This window comes from Scyliorhinus canicula, chromosome 20 (assembly GCF_902713615.1).
Source record: "Scyliorhinus canicula chromosome 20, sScyCan1.1, whole genome shotgun sequence".
Lineage (NCBI taxonomy): Eukaryota > Metazoa > Chordata > Chondrichthyes > Carcharhiniformes > Scyliorhinidae > Scyliorhinus > Scyliorhinus canicula.
The window spans coordinates 90,701,996-90,726,050 of record NC_052165.1 but is presented as its reverse complement, the minus strand read 5'-3'; the positions used below and the strand labels follow the sequence as shown (position 1 = coordinate 90,726,050).

The 24,055-nt window shown below is 52.2% G+C and overlaps 1 protein-coding gene across 1 annotated transcript; it reads right to left on the bottom strand.

Moving 5' to 3' along the window:
• Positions 1–1,152: 1,152 nt before the first annotated feature.
• LOC119954793 (SH2B adapter protein 1-like) lies at positions 1,153–23,768 on the bottom strand. The gene is made up of 8 exons (XM_038780335.1): positions 23,736–23,768; positions 11,695–11,904; positions 11,070–11,161; positions 10,786–10,892; positions 9,380–9,580; positions 7,682–7,896; positions 4,647–4,818; positions 1,153–1,256 (listed from the first exon to the last, which is right to left on the bottom strand). Exons 1-8 carry the CDS (start codon positions 23,766–23,768, stop codon positions 1,153–1,155), a joined length of 1,134 nt encoding a protein of 377 aa, XP_038636263.1.
• Positions 23,769–24,055: the final 287 nt, after the last annotated feature.

Genomic DNA, 24,055 nt, shown 5'->3' with positions numbered 1-24,055 from the left:
GGAGGGGCCTGCCGGAGGGAGGGAGGGAGCTGGCGGAGGGAGGGAGCTGGCAGTGGGAGGGAGGGAGCTGGCAGTGGGAGGGAGGGAGCTGGCAGTGGGAGGGAGGGAGCTGGCGGAGGGAGGGAGGGAGCTGGCGGAGGGAGGGAGGGAGCTGGCGGAGGGAGGGAGGGGCCTGGCGGAGGGAGGGATGGGCCAGGCAGAGGGAGGGAGGGAGCTGGCAGAGGGAGGGAGGGAGCTGGCAGAGGGAGGGAGGGAGCTGGCAGAGGGAGGGAGGGAGCTGGCAGAGGGAGGGAGGGAGCTGGCAGAGGGAGGGAGGGAGCTGGCAGAGGGAGGGAGGGAGCTGGCAGAGGGAGGGAGGGAGGGAGCTGGCAGAGGGAGGGAGGGAGGGAGCTGGCAGAGGGAGGGAGGGAGCTGGCAGAGGGAGGGAGGGAGCTGGCAGAGGGAGGGAGGGAGCTGGCAGAGGGAGGGAGGGGCCTGGTGGAAGGAGGGAGGGGCCTAGAGGAGGGAGGGAGGGGCCTGGCGGAGGGAGGGAGGGGCCTGGCGGAGGGAGGGAGGGGCCGGGCGGAGGGAGGGACGGGCCGGGCGGAGGGAGGGACGGGCCGGGCGGAGGGAGGGACGGGCCGGGCGGAGGGAGGAACAGGCCGGGCGGAGGGAGGGACGGGCCGGGCGGAGGGAGGGAGGGGCCTTGCGGAGGGAGGGAGGGGCCTGGCGAAGGGAGGGAGGGGCCGGGCTGAGGGAGGGAGGGAGGGAGGGGCCTGGCGGAGGGAGGGAGGGGCCTGGCGGAGGGAGGGAGGGGCCTGGTGGAGGGAGGGACGGGCCGGGCGGAGGGAGGGAGGGGCCTTGCGGAGGGAGGGAGGGAGGGGCCTGGCGGAGGGAGGGAGGGCCGGGCGGATGGAGGGAGGGAGGGAGGGGCCTGGCGGAGGGAGGGAGGGAGCTGGCAGAGGGAGGGAGGGAGGGAGCTGGCGGAGGGAGGGAGGGAGGGAGCTGGCAGAGGGAGGGAGGGAGGGGCCTGGCGGAGGGAGGGAGGGGCCTGGCGGAGGGAGGGAGGGGCCTGGCGGAGGGAGGGAGGGGCCGGTGAGGCCAGGGGCCCGGGGCGCTGGTTGGCCGCGATGATGAAATGAGATGTTAAATGAATGGTAACGAAAAGCAGACTTACACACACTGATTAACTCCTATGGTGGTGTTAATGGAGGATGGTTCAGCTATGCACTGCGCACTCTCGCTCACCGAGCTTCGACACATCAACCGCTCAGACTCTGAAAAGATGCAGCAAGATGGAGCTGGTCAAACACCGGGTCAACCAAACACACATCAAACACTCGGGGAGGGGTGAGAGACAGAGAGAGAGAGAGAGGGGGCCAGAGAGAGAGAGAGGGGGCCAGAGAGAGAGAGAGGGGGCCAGAGAGAGAGAGAGGGGGCCAGAGAGAGAGAGAGTGACAGAGAGAGAGAGTGACAGAGAGAGAGAGTGACAGAGAGAGAGAGTGACAGAGAGAGAGAGTGACAGAGAGAGAGAGTGACAGAGAGAGAGAGTGACAGAGAGAGAGAGAGACAGCGAGAGAGAGAGACAGCGAGAGAGACAGAGCGAGAGAGAGAGACAGAGCGAGAGAGAGAGACAGAGCGAGGCAGAGCGAGACAGAGCGAGACAGAGCGAGACAGAGCGAGACAGAGGGACAGAGAGACAGAGGGACAGAGGGACAGAGGGACAGAGAGACAGAGGGACAGAGAGACAGAGGGGGACAGAGAGAGAGAGGGGGGACAGAGAGAGAGGGGGACAGAGAGAGGGGGGACAGAGAGAGGGGGGGACAGAGAGAGAGGGGGACAGAGAGAGAGGGGGACAGAGAGAGGGGGACAGAGAGAGGGGGACAGAGAGAGGGGGACAGAGAGAGGGGGGCAGAGAGAGGGGGGCAGAGAGAGGGGGACAGAGAGAGGGGGACAGAGAGAGGGGGACAGAGCCAGGGGGACAGAGCCAGGGGGACAGAGCCAGGGGGACAGAGCCAGGGGGACAGAGCCAGGGGGACAGAGCCAGGGGGACAGAGCCAGGGGGACAGAGCCAGGGGGACAGAGCCAGGGGGACAGAGCCAGGGGGACAGAGCCAGGGGGACAGAGCCAGGGGGACAGAGCCAGGGGGACAGAGCCAGGGGGACAGAGCCAGGGGGACAGAGCCAGGGGGACAGAGCCAGGGGGACAGAGCCAGGGGGACAGAGCCAGGGGGACAGAGCCAGGGGGACAGAGCCAGGGGGACAGAGACAGGGGGACAGAGACAGGGGGACAGAGACAGGGGGACAGAGACAGGGGGACAGAGACAGGGGGACAGAGACAGGGGGACAGAGAGAGAGGGACAGAGAGAGAGGGACAGAGAGAGAGGGACAGAGAGAGAGAGGGACAGAGAGAGGGAGGGAGGGGGCGGAGGGAGGGAGGGGGCGGAGGGAGGGAGGGGGCGGAGGGAGGGAGGGGGCGGAGGGAGGGAGGGGGCGGAGGGAGGGAGGGGGCGGAGGGAGGGAGGGGGCGGAGGGAGGGAGGGGGCGGAGGGAGGGAGGGGGCGGAGGGAGGGAGGGGGCGGAGGGAGGGAGGGGGCGGAGGGAGGGAGGGGGCGGAGGGAGGGAGGGGGCGGAGGGAGGGAGGGGGCGGAGGGAGGGAGGGGGCGGAGGGAGGGAGGGGGCGGAGGGAGGGAGGGGGCGGAGGGAGGGAGGGGGCGGAGGGAGGGAGGGGGCGGAGGGAGGGAGGGGGCGGAGGGAGGGAGGGGGCGGAGGGAGGGGGGCGGAGGGAGGGAGGGAGGGGGCGGAGGGAGGGAGGGAGGGGGCGGAGGGAGGGAGGGAGGGGGGCGGAGGGAGGGAGGGAGGGGGCGGAGGGAGGGAGGGAGGGGGCGGAGGGAGGGAGGGAGGGGGCGGAGGGAGGGAGGGAGGGGGCGGTGGGAGGGAGGGGGCGGTGGGAGGGAGGGGGCGGTGGGAGGGAGGGGGCGGTGGGAGGGAGGGGGCGGTGGGAGGGAGGGGGCGGTGGGAGGGAGGGGGGCGGTGGGAGGGAGGGGGCGGTGGGAAGGAGGGGGCGGAGGGAGGGTGGGGGCGGAGGGAGGGAGGGGGCGGAGGGAGGGAGGGGGCAGAGGAGGGAGGAACAGAATAAAGGCCTTATTGGCCTGAACTGAGACAGAATATCAATCAGTCAACCAATGAGAATCTTCAAGGTGACAGACACAACGATGAATTGGTTAAAGTCAGCGAATGAGAACATGCGCAATGTGGTCAGCAAGCTGGAAGCCAATCAGCTTCAAGGATGATGGAGGTGTCCGGTCTGGGAGTGGGGAGTTGGTGATTTGCTGCGAGTCGCTGTGTTGGGCAGGAGAGTCGGCCTGAGGAGGCGGGGGGGGGGGGGGGGAGTGAAGGAATTGGGAACAGGGGCGATGACAGGATCGTGCACATACACCCCAAATCTTCACCTACACCCTGATCTCCGCGGCCCCACTACCCTTCCAGGCCGCATTGTCAGAGGGTCAGTACTGAGGGAGTGCCGCACTGTCAGAGTGTCAGTACTGAGGGAGCTCCGCACTGTCATAGGGTCAGTACTGAGGGAATGCCGCACTGTCAGAGTGTCAGTACTGAGGGAGCTCCGCACTGTCAGAGGGTCAGTACTGAGGGAGTGCCGCACTGTCAGAGGGTCAGTACTGAGGGAGTGCTGCACTGTCAGAGGGTCAGTACTGAGGGAGTGCCGCACTGTCAGAGTGTCAGTACTGAGGGAGTGCCGCACTGTCAGAGGGTCAGTACTGAGGGAGTGCTGCACTGTCAGAGGGTCAGTACTGAGGGAGTGCTGCACTGTCAGAGGGTCAGTACTGAGGGAGTGCCGCACTGTCAGAGGGTCAGTACTGAGGGAGTGCCGCACTGTCAGAGGGTCAGTACTGAGGGAGCGTCGCACTGTCAGAGGGTCAGTACTGAGGGAGTGCTGCACTGTCAGAGGGTCAGTACTGAGGGAGTGCTGCACTGTCAGAGGGTCAGTACTGAGGGAGTGCTGCACTGTCAGAGGGTCAGTACTGAGGGAGTGCCGCACTGTCAGAGGGTCAGTACTGAGGGAGCGCCGCACTGTCAGAGGGTCAGTACTGAGGGAGTGCCGCACTGGCAGAGGGTCAGTACTGAGGGAGCGCTGCACTGTCAGAGGGACAGTACGGAGGGAGTGCCGCAATGTCAGAGGGTCAGTACTGAGGGAGCGCTGCACTGTCAGAGGGTCAGTACTGAGGGAGTGCTGCACGATGACCTTGATCATTCAGGCGATTGCTGTGGGCGGGTGTTGCTCTGCACAAATCGGCTCCTTCGACAGTGCGATGGTGACAGAAAGTGAAATGTTTTGGGCCGAGTGCGGAGGGCTGGGGCGCCTCGAAACAGAAACTCAAAACAACGCACTTGTCATAAGTGAAAGAGAGAAAACATTTAGTCAAGTAAACCGTGGGGAAGGAGTCCCCCCCCTCCTGGTGGGAGTGTGTAACTGCGCCGTGACGTTTACATGGTAATTTACCTTTGGGAGTTGGAGCCAGCTTGTAAACACCACCGTGGCCATTTCTCCCTCCTGTCCTGCTGACCCCCACCCTCCCCGCATGGAAACCTCCCCCCCGCCCCCTCCAAACACGATGCGGGAACCACAGGGGAGGCAAGCGGCACACTCACCATGTAACCGTTGGGAGGCGACCACATAGCTAGCCAGGGTCACATCGCTCGAACCGCCAGACTCCAGAGGAATGGGGTGGACACGGAAGTGCTCCAACATATCAAAAATGGTCTGAAACCATAGGTGCTGGACTCGGCACTGGCCTTCCTCATTCAGGGAGAGTCGGAGATGCTGATTGAGTGAGTGAGAGAACGGGAGCAAGAGAGAGAGAGAGAGAGAGAGAGAGAGATGAATTACTAAGTATTTTCATCACAGGACTAGTGTTGTCTAACCAGAACTGTACACAGTGCTCCCAGTGTGGTCTAACCTGAACTGTACACAGTGCTCCCAGTGTGGTCTAACCAGACCAGAACTGTACACAGTGCTCCCAGTGTGGTCTAACCAGACCAGAACTGTGCACAGTGCTCCCAGTGTGGTCTAACCAGACCAGTACTGTACACAGTGCTCCCAGTCTGGTCTAACCAGAACTGTACACAGTGCTCCCAGTGTGGTCTAACCTGACCAGAACTGTACACAGTGCTCCCAGTGTGGTCTAACCAGAACTGTACACAGTGCTCCCAGTGTGGTCTAACCAGAACTGTACACAGTGCTCCCAGTGTGGTCTAACCAGAACTGTACACAGTGCTCCCAGTGTGGTCGAACCTGACCAGAACTGTACACAGTGCTCCCAGTGTGGTCTAACCAGAACTGTACACAGTGCTCCCAGTGTGGTCTAAACAGAACTGTACACAGTGCTCCCAGTGTGGCCTAACCGGAACTGTACACAGTGCTCCCAGTGTGGTCTAACCAGACCAGAACTGTACACAGTGCTCCCAGTGTGGTCTAACCAGAACTGTACACAGTGCTCCCAGTGTGGTCTAACCAGAACTGTACACAGTGCTCCCAGTGTGGTCTAACCAGACCATAACTGTACACAGTGCTCCCAGTGTGGTCTAACCAGACCAGAACTGTACACAGTGCTCCCAGTGTGGTCTAACCATAATCTTACCCTCAAAAAAAACTCCATTTATCCCACTCTCTGACGCAAAGGGGGCATTTGACCGATGTCAATAAGGTTCCAATCTGTTAAACTCTATCCGATTTCCACTTGGCCCAGTGCCCTCGAACGGACACAAGCTTTAACTTACCGAATCGCTCCACACGCTGCTGTGAGGATTCACGTCAGCCTGGCTCGGATACACTGCCTGTTGACTCAATCCAAATCTTTGTTGTTTATACAATGTAAAATAAACTCGACTCAATCCCCCCTTAGCCTGCGGCTCTCCAATAAAAGAGATATTCATCTAGAGGTCGTTCGCTATAATCCAGCAAGCACGAGAGATAGGAGCAGCAGTGGACTCCGCAGCCGATTGTGGCTGCATCACCGTTTGGCCACTGATCTTGGGGCTCCAACTCCACTTTCCCGTTTCTCCTGTAGCCACCTAAAATGGCCACCTGCAAAGGACCCTGGGAATCATGGTCAACTTGGGACACAGACAAGTACACAGCCTCTTGTGGATTGTGCAAAGTCAGACCTGACAGAAACTTGCACCCATTAAAAGTCAATCACTATTTCCCCCAGGACAATAGAACTCAAATCGAGGATCGGCAATGGTAGCAGACTAACTGGCGCCATTTCCCCTTATTTGGAAAGGCCTACGTGCCTGGGACAATGACAGCTAGGCCCCGCCCAATCACCGAGGTATCCGCCCCCTGATTAGCCAGGATCAATGAGGGTGATCGAAACCCTATCGATCCATTGGATCTGGAGATAGGACCGCCCAAAAGGGCGCGAAAGAGAAGGGATAAGAAACCCTGCGGTGTAGGGATCGGCCTCTTTTGGACCGGCCTGTGTGCGACCAATTGCAGCAGAACAACCAGCCAAGTTCCAGGACCCGCGATCGCGACCTGAAGGACGAGCCCAGCCTGATGACTTCCAACCGACCCAAGTGGACACAGATAAAGGCCTTATCTCCCGCACAGAGCCGGTCACCCCGAAGTTAAGTACAGGTCATCTTAGTCATCAGGTCTAGTTTAGTGCGTAGCCGCATGAACCATTGCATATAGAAATAAGTCTTCCCTTTATTAATAAACTGTCTTTTGAACTAATATACTGGTTACGTGGTCATTTGGAAACAGCTTGTGGTCACAGAAATAAAAACGTCAACACCCACCCACCCCTCATTCATCCTATTCGTTTCAGTGTCAAAAAAATCCATCGCCTTATCCTCGGATTGTAACTCTCTCCAGCCCAGGCTAACAGCCTCTCGGCATTTAGCGTCAAACCCTGTCCGAATTTCAACCGGGGTCACCGCAGTGCGAACAGTTTGGCTCCGAGCTCGGCAGATTGGACAGAACCGTGGAATTGACAGTGCAGAAGGAGGCCATTCGGCCCATCGAGTCTGCACCGGCTCTTGGGAAGAGCTCCCTACTCAAGTCCAAACCCTCCACCCTATCCCCGTGACCCCACCCAACCGAAGGGCAATTTAGCACGGCCAATCCACCTAACCCGCACGTCTTTGGACTGCGGGAGGAGACCCACGCACACACGGGGAGAACGTGCACAGACAGTCACCCGGCCGGGAATCCAACCTGGAGCTCTGAAGCAATGGTGCTAACCCCTGTGCTGCCGTGGCGCCCACTTAATCCTCTCTCAGCCTGCGCCGCGGCAGGAGGAACGGTTCAACGCGGACTCAGACTCATTTTACAGACTCCCCTCTGAGCCGGCACCACTCCAGTGGAACCAGGGGCTGGTTTAGCTCACCGGGCTAAATCGCTGGCTTTTAAAGCAGACCAAGCAGCACAGTTCGATTCCCGTACCAGCCTCCCCGGACAGGCGCCGGAATGTGGCAACTAGGGGCTTTTCACAGTAACTTCATTGAAGCCGACTCGTGACAATAAGCGATTTTCATTTCATTTCTGTACGGAATAAATACAAGTTATCTCTTCTCCTGTGCCGACGCCACCTCAGGGCACACGGCTGTCGGGGGGGGGGGGGGGGGGCACACAGCTGTCGGGGGGGCCCCCCTCACTCGCCCCCTCGCCTGCCACTCACCTTGGCCTTTCCCTGGAAGTTGAAGGTGAGCACGTACTCGCCCCTCCGCGTCTCGCTCTGCCTGACGAGGAAGACGCCGTGGCTGCTGGCGCCGCCCGCCAACACCAGCTGGGCGGCCTTCAGCCGCGAGAGGGTGCCGTGGAACCAGGGGTACTCCGACAGTGGGTGGTCTCCCTCGCCCAGGTCCTGGTCCACTTGGAAGATGAAAGATGTCCCTGGGGAGAGCGAGACCAAGGTGAGGGGTGGTACAGGCGGGCGCGACCACGAGCGTGGGCATACGCGAGCTCACGTGCCCTGCCCCCCCCCCCCCCCCCCCCCCCCGCACACGTGATCGAGACAAGCGAGCGCACGAGCCAGACCCCCACCATGCAGAGACCCAATCCCCCCCCCACGAGACTGACCATCCCGAGGCTGGGAGTGATGGGGGGGGGGGTTGGAGGTGGTGCAGTGGGATCGAATAGGCTGATCAGCCGTGACCACCATGGTGGAGCAGGCTCGACGGGATGATCGCCGCCCCCTCCCTCCCTCCCCCCCCACTCCAATGTTTACGCAAGTGGGCCAACACTTGGCAGACAGAATATAATGTGGGAAAGTGTGAGGTGATGCACTTTGGTAGGAAGAATAAAGGAGCAGATTGTATTTAAATGGAGAGCGATTGCCGAAAGCGGCAGGGCGGAGGGATTGAGGGAGCCTCGTGCAGGAGTCACAAAAAAGGTCGCGTGCCGGTTCAGCCGGTCTTCGGGAAGGTGAATGGAATGTTGGCCTTCATTTCAAAGGGAATTGAGTATGGAAAACAGGGAACTGCTAAAACTATACAAGGCATTAATGAGACAACAGCCGGAATATTGGGAACAGTCTCGGTTCCTTGTCTCAGGAGGGAGTTTCTCATGAGGGGAAGTTTGAGTAGGCCGGGGCCTGTACTCATTGGAGGGAGTCCAGAGAAGGTTCACTCGGTTGACCCCGGGTAGGGAGGGGGTTCCTCATGAGGGGAGGTTTGAGTAGGCCGAGGCCTGTACATTGGAGTTTAGCAGAATGAGAGGTGACCTTATTGAGACATATCGGATTCTCAGGGGGGCTTTGACAGGGTCGATGCTGAGAGGATGTTTCCTCCTGTGGGAGAGTCGGGGACCAGAGGGCAGAATGTCAGAGTCAGGGGGCCGCCCATTTCACACAGAGATGAGGAGGAATTTCTTCCCTCAGAGGGCAGTGAATCTGTGGAATTCTTCACTGCAGAGAGCTGTAGAGGCCGGGGCGTTAAGTATGTTCAAGGCTTAGAGAGAGAGAGAGAGAGAGAGAGGGAGAGACAGATTTATAATCAGTGTGGGGGTCGAGGGTGATGATGATAAGGCGGGAAAGTGGGGAGTTGAGGATGATCAGAGCAGGTCAGTCAGGATCTCAGTGTAGGCTCGATGGCCCATCTGCTCCTACATCTTCTGGTCAACAGGTTTGGCGACACAGCGTGGAGTCCCTCTACCCACATCACAGGTGGCGATTAGTGTGATGCTGAGGCCAACAAGGGATCAGAAAGACTTTGGCCAATTGGGTACGCCGTGGCAGTGGGCGAGAGACAGCAGCAATGAACTGCGCGCGTGAGGTGGATTGACTGACACCCCCCACACCCCCACCATCTGATTGCCCTTCCTTCCGTCCTCCAACAGCGAGCAGGAGCGAGCGCACTCCGGGGGGGGGGGGAGATACCTGCTGTGTCAGGCGTCTCCGGGAACGGAGTGGGAGTGGGCGGTGGGACAGGTTGCAACCGCTCGAGGGTCTCCTCGATGGGGATGCGAGGCGGCAGCTCGGGGGGCAGCAGCTCCAGCGATCCAAGACGGGTGGGGGTGATAGAGAAGGAGCTCGGAGAAACAGAGACCGAAGGACGTTCCGACAATCCACCGTAAGCACCTGGGGAGAGAGAGGAGAGAGCAACAGTGATCCCGTGACAGTGCAGCATTCCCTCAGTACTGACCCTCTGACAGTGCGGCACTCCCTCAGTACTGACCCTCTGACAGTGTGGCACTCCCTCAGTACTGACCCTCTGACAGTGCGGCGCTCCCTCAGTACTGACCCTCTGACAGTGCGGCACTCTCTCAGTACTGACCCTCTGACAGTGCAGCACTCCCTCAGTACTGACCCTCTGACAGTGCAGCACTCCCTCAGTACTGACCCTCTGACAGTGCGGCACTCCCTCAGTACTGACCCTCTGACAGTGCAGCACTCCCTCAGTACTGACCCTCTGACAGTGTGGCACTCCCTCAGTACTGACCCTCTGACAGTGCAGCATTCCCTCAGTACTGACCCTCTGACAGTGTGGCACTCCCTCAGTACTGACCCTCTGACAGTGCGGCACTCCCTCAGTACTGACCCTCTGACAGTGCGGCACTCCCTCAGTACTGACCCTCTGACAGTGCGGCACTCCCTCAGTACTGACCCTCTGACAGTGCGGCACTCCCTCAGTACTGACCCTCTGACAGTGCGGCACTCCCTCAGTACTGACCCTCTGACAGTGCGGCACTCCCTCAGTACTGACCCTCTGACAGTGCGGCACTCCCTCAGTACTGACCCTCTGACAGTCGGGCGCTCCCTCGGTACTGACCCTCTGACAGTGCGGCACTCCCTCAGTACTGACCCTCTAACAGTGCGGCACTCCCTCAGGACTGACCCTCTGACAGTACGGCTCCCTCAGTACTGACCCTCTGACAGTGCGGTGCTCCCTCAGCACTGGCCTTCTGACAGTGCGGAACTCCCTCAGTACTGACCCTCTGACACTCCCTCAGTACTGACCCTCTGACAGTGCAGCACTCCGTCAGTACTGACCCTCTGACTGTGCAGCACTCCCTCAGTACTGACCCTCTGACAGTGCGGCACTCCCTCAGCACTGACCCTCTGACAGTGCGGCACTCCCTCAGTACTGACCCTCTGACAGTGCAGCACTCCCTCAGTACTGACTCTCTGACAGTGCGGCACTCCCTCAGTACTGACCCTCTGACAGTGCAGCACTCCCTCAGTACTGACCCTCTGACAGTGCAGCACTCCCTCAGTACTGACCCTCTGACAGTGCGGCACTGCCACAGTACTGACCCTCTGACAGCACGGCGTTCCCTGCTTACCTTGGGAGATGTGGTCGGAGCTGCCACAGGGAATCATGGGGAGTTCCCGGCTCGGCATGCTATCTGAGTGGTTCATACAGCCAAGGGTCACGCCATCCTCGCTGTCCCTGCAAACACACAAGCTGCTCGTGTTAATCCTCCGTCCAAAAGGGAGGGAGCTGTACTAAATCCCCACTCCACTGGCTTCAGACTACATCCCACTGAACTACTGTCCTCAGCCCGCTGTGACCACACCCTCTCCAGCCTGCCGCCCACTTCTCTGACCCTTCACCCATGGCACTCACCCCGGGCTCAGGCACTCCTGAATGTCAACCAGCCACGAGCGCATCTGCAACGAGTCAACCGTCTCCAGAATGTAATCCATGGAGTCCTCCATCTGGGAAAAGAACAGGTACAGCACGGGGTTAGATACAGAGTAAAGCTCCCTCTACACTGTCCCCATCAAACACTCCTAGGACAGGTACAGCACGGGGTTAGATACAGAGTAAAGCTCCCTCTACACTGTCCCCATCAAACACTCCCAGGACAGGTACAGCACGGGGTTAGATACAGAGTAAAGCTCCCTCTACAGTGTCCCCATCAAACACTCCCAGGACAGGTACAGCACGGGGTTAGATACAGAGTAAAGCTCCCTCTACACAGTCCCCATCAAACACTCCCTGTCAGGTACAGCACGGGGTTAGATACAGAGTAAAGCTCCCTCTACACTGTCCCCATCAAACACTCCCAGGACAGGTACAGCACGGGGTTAGATACAGAGTAAATCTCCCTCTACACTGTCCCCATCAAACACTCCCAGGACAGGTACAGCACGGGGGTTAGATACAGAGTAAAACTCCCTCTACACTGTCCCCATCAAACACTCCCAGGACAGGTACATCACGGAGTTAGATACAGAGTAAAACGTACTTTCAGAACGAAGGTGTTGTCTTTATCCGGCATTTCTAGTGAGGTGCTGGTCCTGACGTCCATAATTGAGGAACACCGAATGCTGACACGTGGCTTTGTTGACTGAGGGGCCCCAGAGGGAGAAACAACAGAGATTAATGGACTAAATATTCCCCGATTAGATTCCAGTCTGTAACTCACTCCCGGGTATCTGACATTCCATATATAAACCTATATAAGGGGCTGGTATAGCTCACTGGGCTAAATCATTGGCTTTTAAAGCAGACCAAGCAGGCCAGCAGCACGGTTCGATTCCCGTACCAGCCTCCCCGGACAGGCGCCGGAAGGTGGCGACAAGGGGCTTTTCACAGTAACTTCATTGAAGCCTACTCGTGACAATAAGCGATTTTCATTTCATTTCATTTCAAACCACCCCGAGCCCCTCAATTAATTCCAGTCTGTAACTCATTCCCGGCTATCTGTTATTCTATATAAACCACCCCGAAACACCTCGATTAGATCCCAGCCTGTAACTCACTCCCGGCTATCTGTTATTCTATATAAACCACCCCGAAACACCTCGATTAGATCCCAGCCTGTAACTCACTCCCGGGTATCCGTTATTCTATACATAAAATACCCCGAACCATTCGATTAGATTCCAGTCTGTAACTCACTCCCGGGTATCCGTTATTCTATATATAAACCACCCCGAACCCCTCGATTAGATTCCAGTCTGTAACTCACTCCCGGGTATCTGTTATTCTATATATAAACCACCCTGAACCCCTCGATTAGATTCCAGTCTGTAACTCACTCCCGGGAATCTGTTATTCTATATATAAACCACCACAAACCCCTCTATTAGATTCCAGTCTGTAACTCACTCCCGGGGATGTTATTCTATATATAAACCACCCCGAATCCCTCGGTTAGATCCCAGTCTGTAACTCACTCCCGAGTATCCGTTATTTTATATATAAATCACCCCAAACCCCTCGATTAGATTCTAGTCTGTAACTCACTTCCGGGGATCTGTTATTCTAGTTATAAACCATCCCGAACCCCTCGATTAGTTTCCAGTCTGTCACTCACTCCTGGGTATCTGTTATACTATATATAAACCACCCCGAACCCCTCGATTAGTTTCCAGTCTGTAACTCACTCCCGGGTATCTGTTATTCTATATATAAACCACCCCGAACCCCTCGATTAGATTCCAGTCTGTAACACTCTCTCGGGTATCTGTTATTCTCTATGTAAACCACCCCAAACCTCTCGATTAGATTCCAGTCTGTAACTCACTCCCGGGTATCTGTTATTCTATATATAAACCATCCCGAACCCCTCGATTAGATTCCAGTCTGTAACTTACTCCCGGGTATCTGTTATTCTCTATATAAACCACACCAAACCCCTCGATGAGATTCCAGTCTGTAACTCACTCCCGGGTACCTGTTATTCTATATATAAACCAAACCTAACCCCTCGATTAGATTCCAGTCTGTAACTCACTCCCAGGTATCTGTTATTCCATATATAAACTACCCCAAACTCCTCGATTAGATTCCAGTCTGTAACTCACACCCGGGTATCTGTAATTCTATATATAAACCACCCTGAACCCCTCGATTAGATTCCAGCCTGCAACTCACTCCCAGGTATCTGTTATTCTATATATAAACCACCCCGAACACCTCGATTAGATTCCAGTCTGTAACTCACTCCCGGGTATCTGTTATTCTAGTTATAAACCAACCCGAACCCAACGATTAGTTTCCAGTCTGTAACTCACTCCTGGGTATCTGTTATTCTATATATAAACCACCCTGAACCCCTCGATTAGATTCCAGCCTGCAACTCACTCCCGGGTATCTGTTATTCTATATATAAACCACCCCAAACCCCTCGATTAGATTCCAGTCTGTAACTCACTCCCGGGTATCTGTTCTTCTATATATCATAGAATTTACAGTGCAGAAGGAGGTCATTCGGCCCATCGAGTCTGCATCGACTCCTGGAAAGAGCACCCTACCCAAGGTCAACACCTCCACCCTATCCCCATAATCCAGTAACCCCACCCAACACTAAGGGGCAATTTTGGACACTAAGGGCAATTTATCATGGCCAATTCACCTAACATCCACATCTTTGGACTATGGGAGGAAACCGGAGCACCCAGACGAAACCCACGCACACACGGGAAGGATATGCAGACTCCGCACAGACAGTGGCCCAAGCCAGAATCGAACATGGGACCCTGGAGCTGTGAAGCAATTGTGCTATCCACAATGCTACCGTGCTGCCCTTCAACCACCCTGAACCCCTCGATTAGATGCAAGTCTGTAACTCACTCCCGGGTATCCGTTATTCTATATATCAACCACCCCGAGCCCTCGATTAGCTTCCAGTCTGTAACTCACTCCTGGGTATCTGTTATTCTCTATATAAACCACCCCTCACCCCTCGATTAGATTCCAGTCTGTAACTCACTCCCAGGTATCTGTTATTCTATATATCAACCACCCCGAACACCTTGCTTAGATTCCAATCTGTAACTCACTCCCGGGTATCTGTTATTCTAGTTATAAACCACCCCGATCCCCTCGATTAGATTCCAGTCTGTAACTCACTCCCGGGTATCTGTTATTCTACAAATAAACTGCCTCGAACCCCTCGATTAGATTCCAGTCTGTAACTCACTCCAGGTATCTGTTATTCTCGATATAAACCATTCCGAATCTCTCGATTAGATTCCAGTCTGTGACTCACTCCTGGGTATCTGTTCTTCTATATATAAACCACCCCGAACCCCTGAATTAGATTCCAGTCTGGAACTCACTCCCGGGTGTCTGTTATTCTAAATATAAACCAACCAAACCCCTCGATTAGATTCCAGTCTGTAACTCACTCCCGGGGATGTTATTCTATATATAAACCACCAAGAATCCCTCAATTAGATCCCAGCCTGTAACTCACTCCCGGGTATCCGTTATTCTATATATAAACCATCCCAAGCCCCTCGATTAGATTCCAGTCTGTAACACACTCCCGGGTATCTGTTATTCTCTATGTAAAACACCCCAAACCTCTCGATCAGATTCCAGTCTGTAACTCACTCCCGGGTATCTGTTATTCTAAATATAAACCATCCCGAAACCCTCGATTAGATTCCAGTCTGTAACTTACTCCCGGGTATCTGTTATTCTATATATAAACCACCCTGAACCTATCGATTAGATTCCAGTCTGTAACTCACTCCTGGGTAACAGTTATTCTCTATATAAACCACCCCGAACCCCTCGATTAGATTCCAGTCTGTAACTCACTCCCGGGTATCTGTTATTCTCTATATAAACCACACCAAACCCCTCGATTAGATTCCAGTCTGTAACTCACTCCCGGGTACCTGTTATTCTATATAGAAACCAACCCGAACACCTCGATTAGATTCCAGTCTGTAACTCACTCCCAGGTATCTGTAATTCTATATATAAACCACTCTGAACCCCTCGATTAGATTCCAGCCTGCAACTCACTCCCGGGTATCTGGTATTCTATATATAAACCACCCCGAACACCTCGATTAGATTCCAGTCTGTAACTCACACCCGGGTATCTGTAATTCTATATATAAACCATCCTGAACCCCTCGATTAGATTCCAGTCTGTAACTCACTCCCGGGTATCTGTTATTCTATATATAAACCAACCCGAACCCCTCGATTAGTTTCCAGTCTGTAACTCACTCCTGGGTATCTGTTATTCTATATATAAACCACCCCTCACCCCTCGATTAGATTCCAGTCTGCAACTCACTCCCGGGTATCTGTTATTCTCTATATAAACCACACCAAACCCCTCGATTAGATTCCAGTCTGTAACTCACACCGGGGTACCTGTTATTCTATATATAAACCAACCCGAACACCTCGATTAGATTCCAGTCTGTAACTCACTCCTGGGTATCTGTTATTCTATATATAAACCACCCCGAACCCCTCGATTAGATTCCAGTCTGTAACTCACTCCTGGGTATCTGTTATTCTATATATAAACCACCCCGAACCCCTCGATTAGATTCCAGTCTGTAACTCACTCCCGGGTATCTGTTATTCTCTATATAAACCACACCAAACCCCTCGATTAGATTCCAGTCTGTAACTCACTCCCAGGTATCTGTTAATCTACATATAAACTACACCGTACCCCTCGATTAGTTTCCAGTCTGTAACTCACTCCTGGGTATCTGTTATTCTATATATAAACCACCCCGAACCCCTCGATTAGATTCCAGTCTGTAACTCACTCCTGGGTATCTGTTATTCTATATATAAACCACCCCGAACCCCTCGATTAGATTCCAGTCTGTAACTCACTCCCGGGTATCTGTTATTCTATATATAAACCACCCCGAACCCCTCGATTAGATTCCAGTCTGTAACTCACTCCTGGGTATCTGTTATTCTATATATAAACCACCCCGAACCCCTCGATTAGATTCCAGTCTGTAACTCACTCCCGGGTATCTGTTATTCTATATATAAACCATCCCTGAACCCCTCGGTTAGATTCCAGTCTGTAACTCACTCCTGGGTATCTTCTTCTATATATCATAGAATTTACAGTGCAGAAGGAGGTCATTCGGCCCATCGAGTCTGCACCGGCTCCTGGAAAGAGCACCCTACCCAAAGTCAACACCTCCACCCTATCCCCATAATCCAGTAACCCCACCCAACACTAAGGGGCAATTTTGGACACGAAGGGCAATTTAGCATGGCCAATCCACCTAACATCCACATCTTTGGACTGTGGGAGGAAACCGGAGCACCCGGAGGAAACCCACGCAGTCACGGGGAGGATGTGCAGACTCCACACAGACAGTGACCCAGCCGGGAATCGAACATGGGACCCTGGAGCTGTGAAGCAATTGTGCTATCCACAATGCTACCGTGCTGCCCTTCAACCACAGTGAACCCCTCGATTAGATCCCAGTCTGTCACTCACTCCCGGATATCCGTTACTCTATATATAAATCACACCAAACCCCTCGATTAGATTCCAGTCTGTATCTCACTCCCGGGTATCTGTTATTCTATATATAAACCACCCCGAACCCCTCGATTAGATTCCAGTCTGTAACTCACTCCCGGGTATCTGGTATTCTATATATCAACCACCCCGAACCCCTCGATTAAATTCCAGTCTGTAACTCACTCCCGGGTATCTGTTATTCTCTATATAAACCACACCAAACCCCTCGATTAAATTCCAGTCTGGAACTCATTCCCGGGTATCTGTTATTCTAGTTATAAACCACCCCGAACCCCTCGATTAGATTCCAGTCTGTAACTCACTCCTGGGTATCTGTTATTCTATATATAAACCACCCCGAACCCCTCGATTAGATTCCAGTCTGTAACTCACTCCCGGGTATCTATTATTCTACATATAAACCACCCCGAACCCCTCGATTAGATTCCAGTCTGTAACTCACTCCCGGGTATCTGTTATTCTATATATAAACCACCATGAACCCCTCGATTAGATTCCAGTCTGTGACACCTTCCCGGGTATCTGTTATTCTATATATAAACCACCATGAACCCCTCGATTAGATTCCAGTCTGTAACTCACTCCCGGGTATCTGGTATTCTATATATAAACCACCCCGAACACCTCGATTAGATTCCAGTCTGTAACTCACACCCGGGTATCTGTAATTCTATATATAAACCATCCTGAACCCCTCGATTAGATTCCAGTCTGTAACTCACTCCCGGGTATCTGTTATTCTATATATAAACCAACCCGAACCCCTCGATTAGTTTCCAGTCTGTAACTCACTCCTGGGTATCTGTTATTCTATATATAAACCACCCCTCACCCCTCGATTAGATTCCAGTCTGCAACTCACTCCCGGGTATCTGTTATTCTCTATATAAACCACACCAAACCCCTCGATTAGATTCCAGTCTGTAACTCACACCGGGGTACCTGTTATTCTATATATAAACCAACCCGAACACCTCGATTAGATTCCAGTCTGTAACTCACTCCTGGGTATCTGTTATTCTATATATAAACCACCCCGAACCCCTCGATTAGATTCCAGTCTGTAACTAACTCCTGGGTATCTGTTATTCTATATATAAACCACCCCGAACCCCTCAATTAGATTCCAGTCTGTAACTCACTCCTGGGTATCTGTTATTCTATATATAAACCACCCCGAACCCCTCGATTAGATTCCAGTCTGTAACTCACTCCCGGGTATCTGTTATTCTATATATAAACCACCCCGAACCCCTCGATTAGATTCCAGTCTGTAACTCACTCCTGGGTATCTGTTATTCTATATATAAACCACCCCGAACCCCTCGATTAGATTCCAGTCTGTAACTCACTCCCGGGTATCTGTTATTCTATATATAAACCATCCCTGAACCCCTCGATTAGATTCCAGTCTGTAACTCACTCCTGGGTATCTTCTTCTATATATCATAGAATTTACAGTGCAGAAGGAGGTCATTCGGCCCATCGAGTCTGCACCGGCTCCTGGAAAGAGCACCCTACCCAAAGTCAACACCTCCACCCTATCCCCATAATCCAGTAACCCCACCCAACACTAAGGGGCAATTTTGGACACGAAGGGCAATTTAGCATGGCCAATCCACCTAACATCCACATCTTTGGACTGTGGGAGGAAACCGGAGCACCCGGAGGAAACCCACGCAGTCACGGGGAGGATGTGCAGACTCCACACAGACAGTGACCCAGCCGGGAATCGAACATGGGACCCTGGAGCTGTGAAGCAATTGTGCTATCCACAATGCTACCGTGCTGCCCTTCAACCACAGTGAACCCCTCGATTAGATCCCAGTCTGTCACTCACTCCCGGATATCCGTTACTCTATATATAAATCACACCAAACCCCTCGATTAGATTCCAGTCTGTATCTCACTCCCGGGTATCTGTTATTCTATATATAAACCACCCCGAACCCCTCGATTAGATTCCAGTCTGTAACTCACTCCCGGGTATCTGGTATTCTATATATCAACCACCCCGAACCCCTCGATTAAATTCCAGTCTGTAACTCACTCCCGGGTATCTGTTATTCTCTATATAAACCACACCAAACCCCTCGATTAAATTCCAGTCTGGAACTCATTCCCGGGTATCTGTTATTCTAGTTATAAACCACCCCGAACCCCTCGATTAGATTCCAGTCTGTAACTCACTCCTGGGTATCTGTTATTCTATATATAAACCACCCCGAACCCCTCGATTAGATTCCAGTCTGTAACTCACTCCCGGGTATCTATTATTCTACATATAAACCACCCCGAACCCCTCGATTAGATTCCAGTCTGTAACTCACTCCCGGGTATCTGTTATTCTATATATAAACCACCATGAACCCCTCGATTAGATTCCAGTCTGTGACACCTTCCCGGGTATCTGTTATTCTATATATAAACCACCATGAACCCCTCGATTAGATTCCAGTCTGTAACTCACTCCCGGGTATCTGGTATTCTATATATCAACCACCCCGAGCCCTCGATTAGCTTCCAGTCTGTAACTCACTCCCGGGTATCTGTTATTCTCTATATAAACCACCCCGAACCCCTCGATTAGATTCCAGTCTGTAACTCACTCCCAGGTATCTGTTATTCTATATATCAACCACCCCGAACACCTCGCTTAGATTCCAATCTGTAACTCACTCCCGGGTATCTGTTATTCTAGTTATAAACCACCCCGAACCCCTCGATTAGTTTCCAGTCTGTAACCCACGCCTGGGTATCTGTTATTCTATATATAAACCACCCCGATCCCCTCGATTAGATTCCAGTCTGTAACTCACTCCCGGGTATCTGTTATTCTACAAATAAACTGCCTCGAACCCCTCGATTAGATTCCAGTCTGTAACTCACTCCAGGTATCTGTTATTCTCGATATAAACCATTCCGAATCCCTCGATTAGATTCCAGTCTGTGACTCACTCCTGGATATCTGTTATTCTATATATAAACCACCCCGAACCCCTGAATTAGATTCCAGTCTGGAACTCACTCCCGGGTGTCTGTTATTCTAAATATAAACCAACCAAACCCCTCGATTAGATTCCAGTCTGTAACTCACTCCCGGGGATGTTATCCTATATATAAACCACCCCGAATCCCTCAATTAGATCCCAGCCTGTAACTCACTCCCGGGTATCCGTTATTCTATATATAAACCATCCCGAAACCCTCGATTAGATTCCAGTCTGTAACTCACTCCCGGGTATCTGTTATTCTAAATATAAACCATCCCGAAACCCTCGATTAGATTCCAGTCTGTAACTTACTCCCGGGTATCTGTTATTCTATATATAAACCACCCTGAACCTATCGATTAGATTCCAGTCTGTAACTCACTCCTGGGTAACAGTTATTCTCTATATAAACCACCCCGAACCCCTCGATTAGATTCCAGTCTGTAACTCACTCCCGGGTATCTGTTATTCTCTATATAAACCACACCAAACCCCTCGATTAGATTCCAGTCTGTAACTCACTCCCGGGTACCTGTTATTCTATATATAAACCAACCCGAACACCTCGATTAGATTCCAGTCTGTAACTCACTCCCAGGTATCTGTTAATCTATATATAAACTACCCCGAACTCCTCGTTTAGATTTCAGTCTGTAACTCACACCCGGGTATCTGTAATTCTATATATAAACCACCCTGAACCCCTCGATTAGATTCCAATCTGTAACTCACACCCGGGTATCTGTAATTCTATATATAAACCACCCTGAACCCCTCGATTAGATTCCAGCCTGCAACTCACTCCCGGGTATCTGTTATTCTATATATAAACCACCCCGAACCCCTCGATTAGTTTCCAGTCTGTAACTCACTCCTGGGTATCTGTTATTCTACATATAAACTACACCGTACCCCTCGATTAGATTCCAGTCTGTAACTCACTCCCGGGTATCCGTTATTCTATATATAAACCATCCCAAGCCCCTCGATTAGATTCCAGTCTGTAACTCACTCCCGGGTATCTGTTATACTCTATGTAAAACACCCCAAACCTCTCGATCAGATTCCAGTCTGTAACTCACTCCCGGGTATCTGTTATTCTAAATATAAACCATCCCGAAACCCTCGATTAGATTCCAGTCTGTAACTTACTCCCGGGTATCTGTTATTCTATATATCAACCACCCTGAACCTATCGATTAGATTCCAGTCTGTAACTCACTCCTGGGTATCTGTTATTCTATATATAAACCACCCCGAACCCCTCGATTTGATTCCAGTCTGTAACTCACTCCTGGGTATCTGTTATTCTATATATATAAACCACCCCAAACCCCTCGATTAGATCCCAGTCTGTAACTCACTCCCGGGTATCTTCTTCTATATATCATAGAATTTACAGTGCAGAAGGAGGTCATGCGGCCCATCGAGTCTGCACCGGCTCCTGGAAAGAGCACCCTACCCAAAGTCAACACCTCCACCCTATCCCCATAATCCAGTAACCCCACCCAACACTAAGGGGCAATTTTGGACACGAAGGGCAATTTATCATGGCCAATCCACCTAACCTGCGCATCTTTGGACTGTGGGAGGAAACCGGAGTACCCGGACGAAACCCACGCACAGACGGGGAGGATCTGCAGACTCCGCACAGACAGTGACCCAAGCCGGAATCGAACATGGGACCCTGGAGCTGTGAAGCAATTGTGCTATCCACAATGCTACCGTGCTGCCCTTCAACCACCCTGAACCCCTCGATTAGATGCAAGTCTGTAACTCACTCCCGGGTATCCGTTATTCTATATATAAACCACCCCAAACCCATCGATTAGACTCCAGCCTGTTACTTACTCCCGGGTATCCGTTATTCTATATATAAACCACCCCAAACCCCTCGATTAGATCCCAGTCTGTAACTCACTCCCGGATATCCGTTACTCTATATATAAATCACCCCAAACCCCTCGATTAGATTCCAGTCTGTAACTCACTCCCGGGTATCTGGTATTCTATATATCAACCACCCCGAGCACTCGATTAGTTTCCAGTCTGTAACTCACTCCTGGGTATCTGTTATTCTATATATAAACCACCCCGAACCGCTCGATTAGATTCCAGTCTGTAACTCACTCCCGGGTATCTGTTATTCTATATATAAACCACCATGAACCCCTCGATTAGATTCCAGTCTGTGACACCTTCCCGGGTATCTGTTATTCTATATATAAACCACCATGAACCCCTCGATTAGATTCCAGCCTGTAACTCACTCCTGGGTATCTGTTATTCTATATATAAAACACCCCGAAACCCTCGATTAGATTCCAGTCTGTAACTCACTCCTAGGTATCTGTTATTCTATATAGAAACCACCCCGAACCCCTCGATTAGATTCCAGTCTGCAACTCACTTCCGTGTATCCGTTATTCTATATATAAACCACCCCGAACATCTCGATTAGATTCTAATCTGTAACTCACTCCCGGGTATCTGTTATTCTATATATAAAGCACCCCAAACCCCTCAATTAGATTGCAGTCAGTAACTCACTCCCGGGTATCTGTTATTCTATATCAAAACCACCCTGAACCCCTCGATTAGAGGCCAGTCTGTAACTCACTCCCGGGTATCTGTTATTCTATATATAAACCACCCCGAAACCCTCGATTAGATTCCAGTCTGTAACTCACTCCCGGGTATCTCTTATTCTATATATCACAGAATTTACAGTGCAGAAGGAGGCCATTCAGCCCACCGAGTCTGCACCGGCTCCTGGAAAGAGCACCCTACCCAAAGTCAACACCTCCACCATATCCCCATAACCCAGTAACCCCACCCAACACTAAGGGGCAATTTTGGACACTAAGGGCAATTTATCATGGCCAATTCACCTAACATCCACATCTTTGGACTATGGGAGGAAACCGGAGCACCCAGACGAAACCCAAGCACACACGGGGAGGATGTGCAGACGCCGCACAGACAGTGACCCAAGCCGGAATCGAACATGGGACCCTGGAGCTGTGAAGCAATTGTGCTACCAACAATGCTACCATGCTGCCCTTCAACCACAGTGAACCCTTCGATTAGATTCCAGTCTGTAACTCACTCCCGGGAATCTGTTATTCTATATATAAACCACCCTGAACATCTCGATTAGATTCCAGTCTGTAACTCCCGGGTATCTGTTATTCTAGTTATAAACCACCCCGAACCCCTCTATTAGTTTCCAGTCTGTAACTCACTCCTGGGTATCTGTTATTCTATATATAAACCACACCGAACCCCTCGATTAGATTCCAGTCTGTAACTCACTCCCGGGTATCTGTTATTCTTTATATAAACCACCCTGAACCCCTCGACTAGATTCCAGTCTGTAACTCACTCCCGGGTATCTGTTATTCTATATATAAACCACCCCGAACCCCTCGATTACATTCCAGTCTGTAACTCACCCCCGGGTATCTGTTATTCTATATATAAACCACCCTGAACCCCTCGACTAGATTCCAGTCTGTAACTCAGTCCCGGGTATCTGTTATTCTATATATAAACCACCCTGAACCCCTCGATTAGATTCCAGTCTGTAACTCACCCCCGGGTATCTGTTATTCTATATATAAACCACCTCGAATCCCTCGATTAGATCCCAGCCTGTAACTCACTCCCGGGTATCCGTTATTCTATATGTAAACCATCCCAAACCCCTCGATTAGATTCCAGCCTGTAACTCACTCCCGGGTATCCGTTATTCTATATATAAACCACTCCAAACCCCTCGATTAGATCCCAGTCTGTAACTCACTCCCGGTATCTGTTATTCTCTAAATAAACCACCCCAAACCCCTCGATTAGATTCCAGTCTGTAACTCACTCCCGGGTATCTTTTATTCTATATATAAACCATCCCAAACCCCTCGATTAGATTCCAATCTGTAACTCACTCCCGGGTATCTGTTATTCTATATATAAACCACCCCGAATTCCTCGATTAGATCCCAGCCTGTAACTCACTCTCGGGTATCCGTTATTCTCGATATAAACCATTCCGAATCCCTCGATTAGATTCCAGTCTGTGACTCACTCCTGGGTATCTGTTATTCTATATATAAACCAACCCGAACCCCTCGATTAGTTTCCAGTCTGTAACTCACTCCTGGGTATCTGTTATTCTATATATAAACCACCCCAAACCCCTCGATTAGATTCCAGTCTGTAACTCACTCCCGGGTATCTGTTATTCTATATATCATAGAATTTACAGTGCAGGAAGCCATTCGGCCCATCGAGTCTGCACCGGCTCCTGGAAAGAGCACCCTACCCAAGGTCAACAC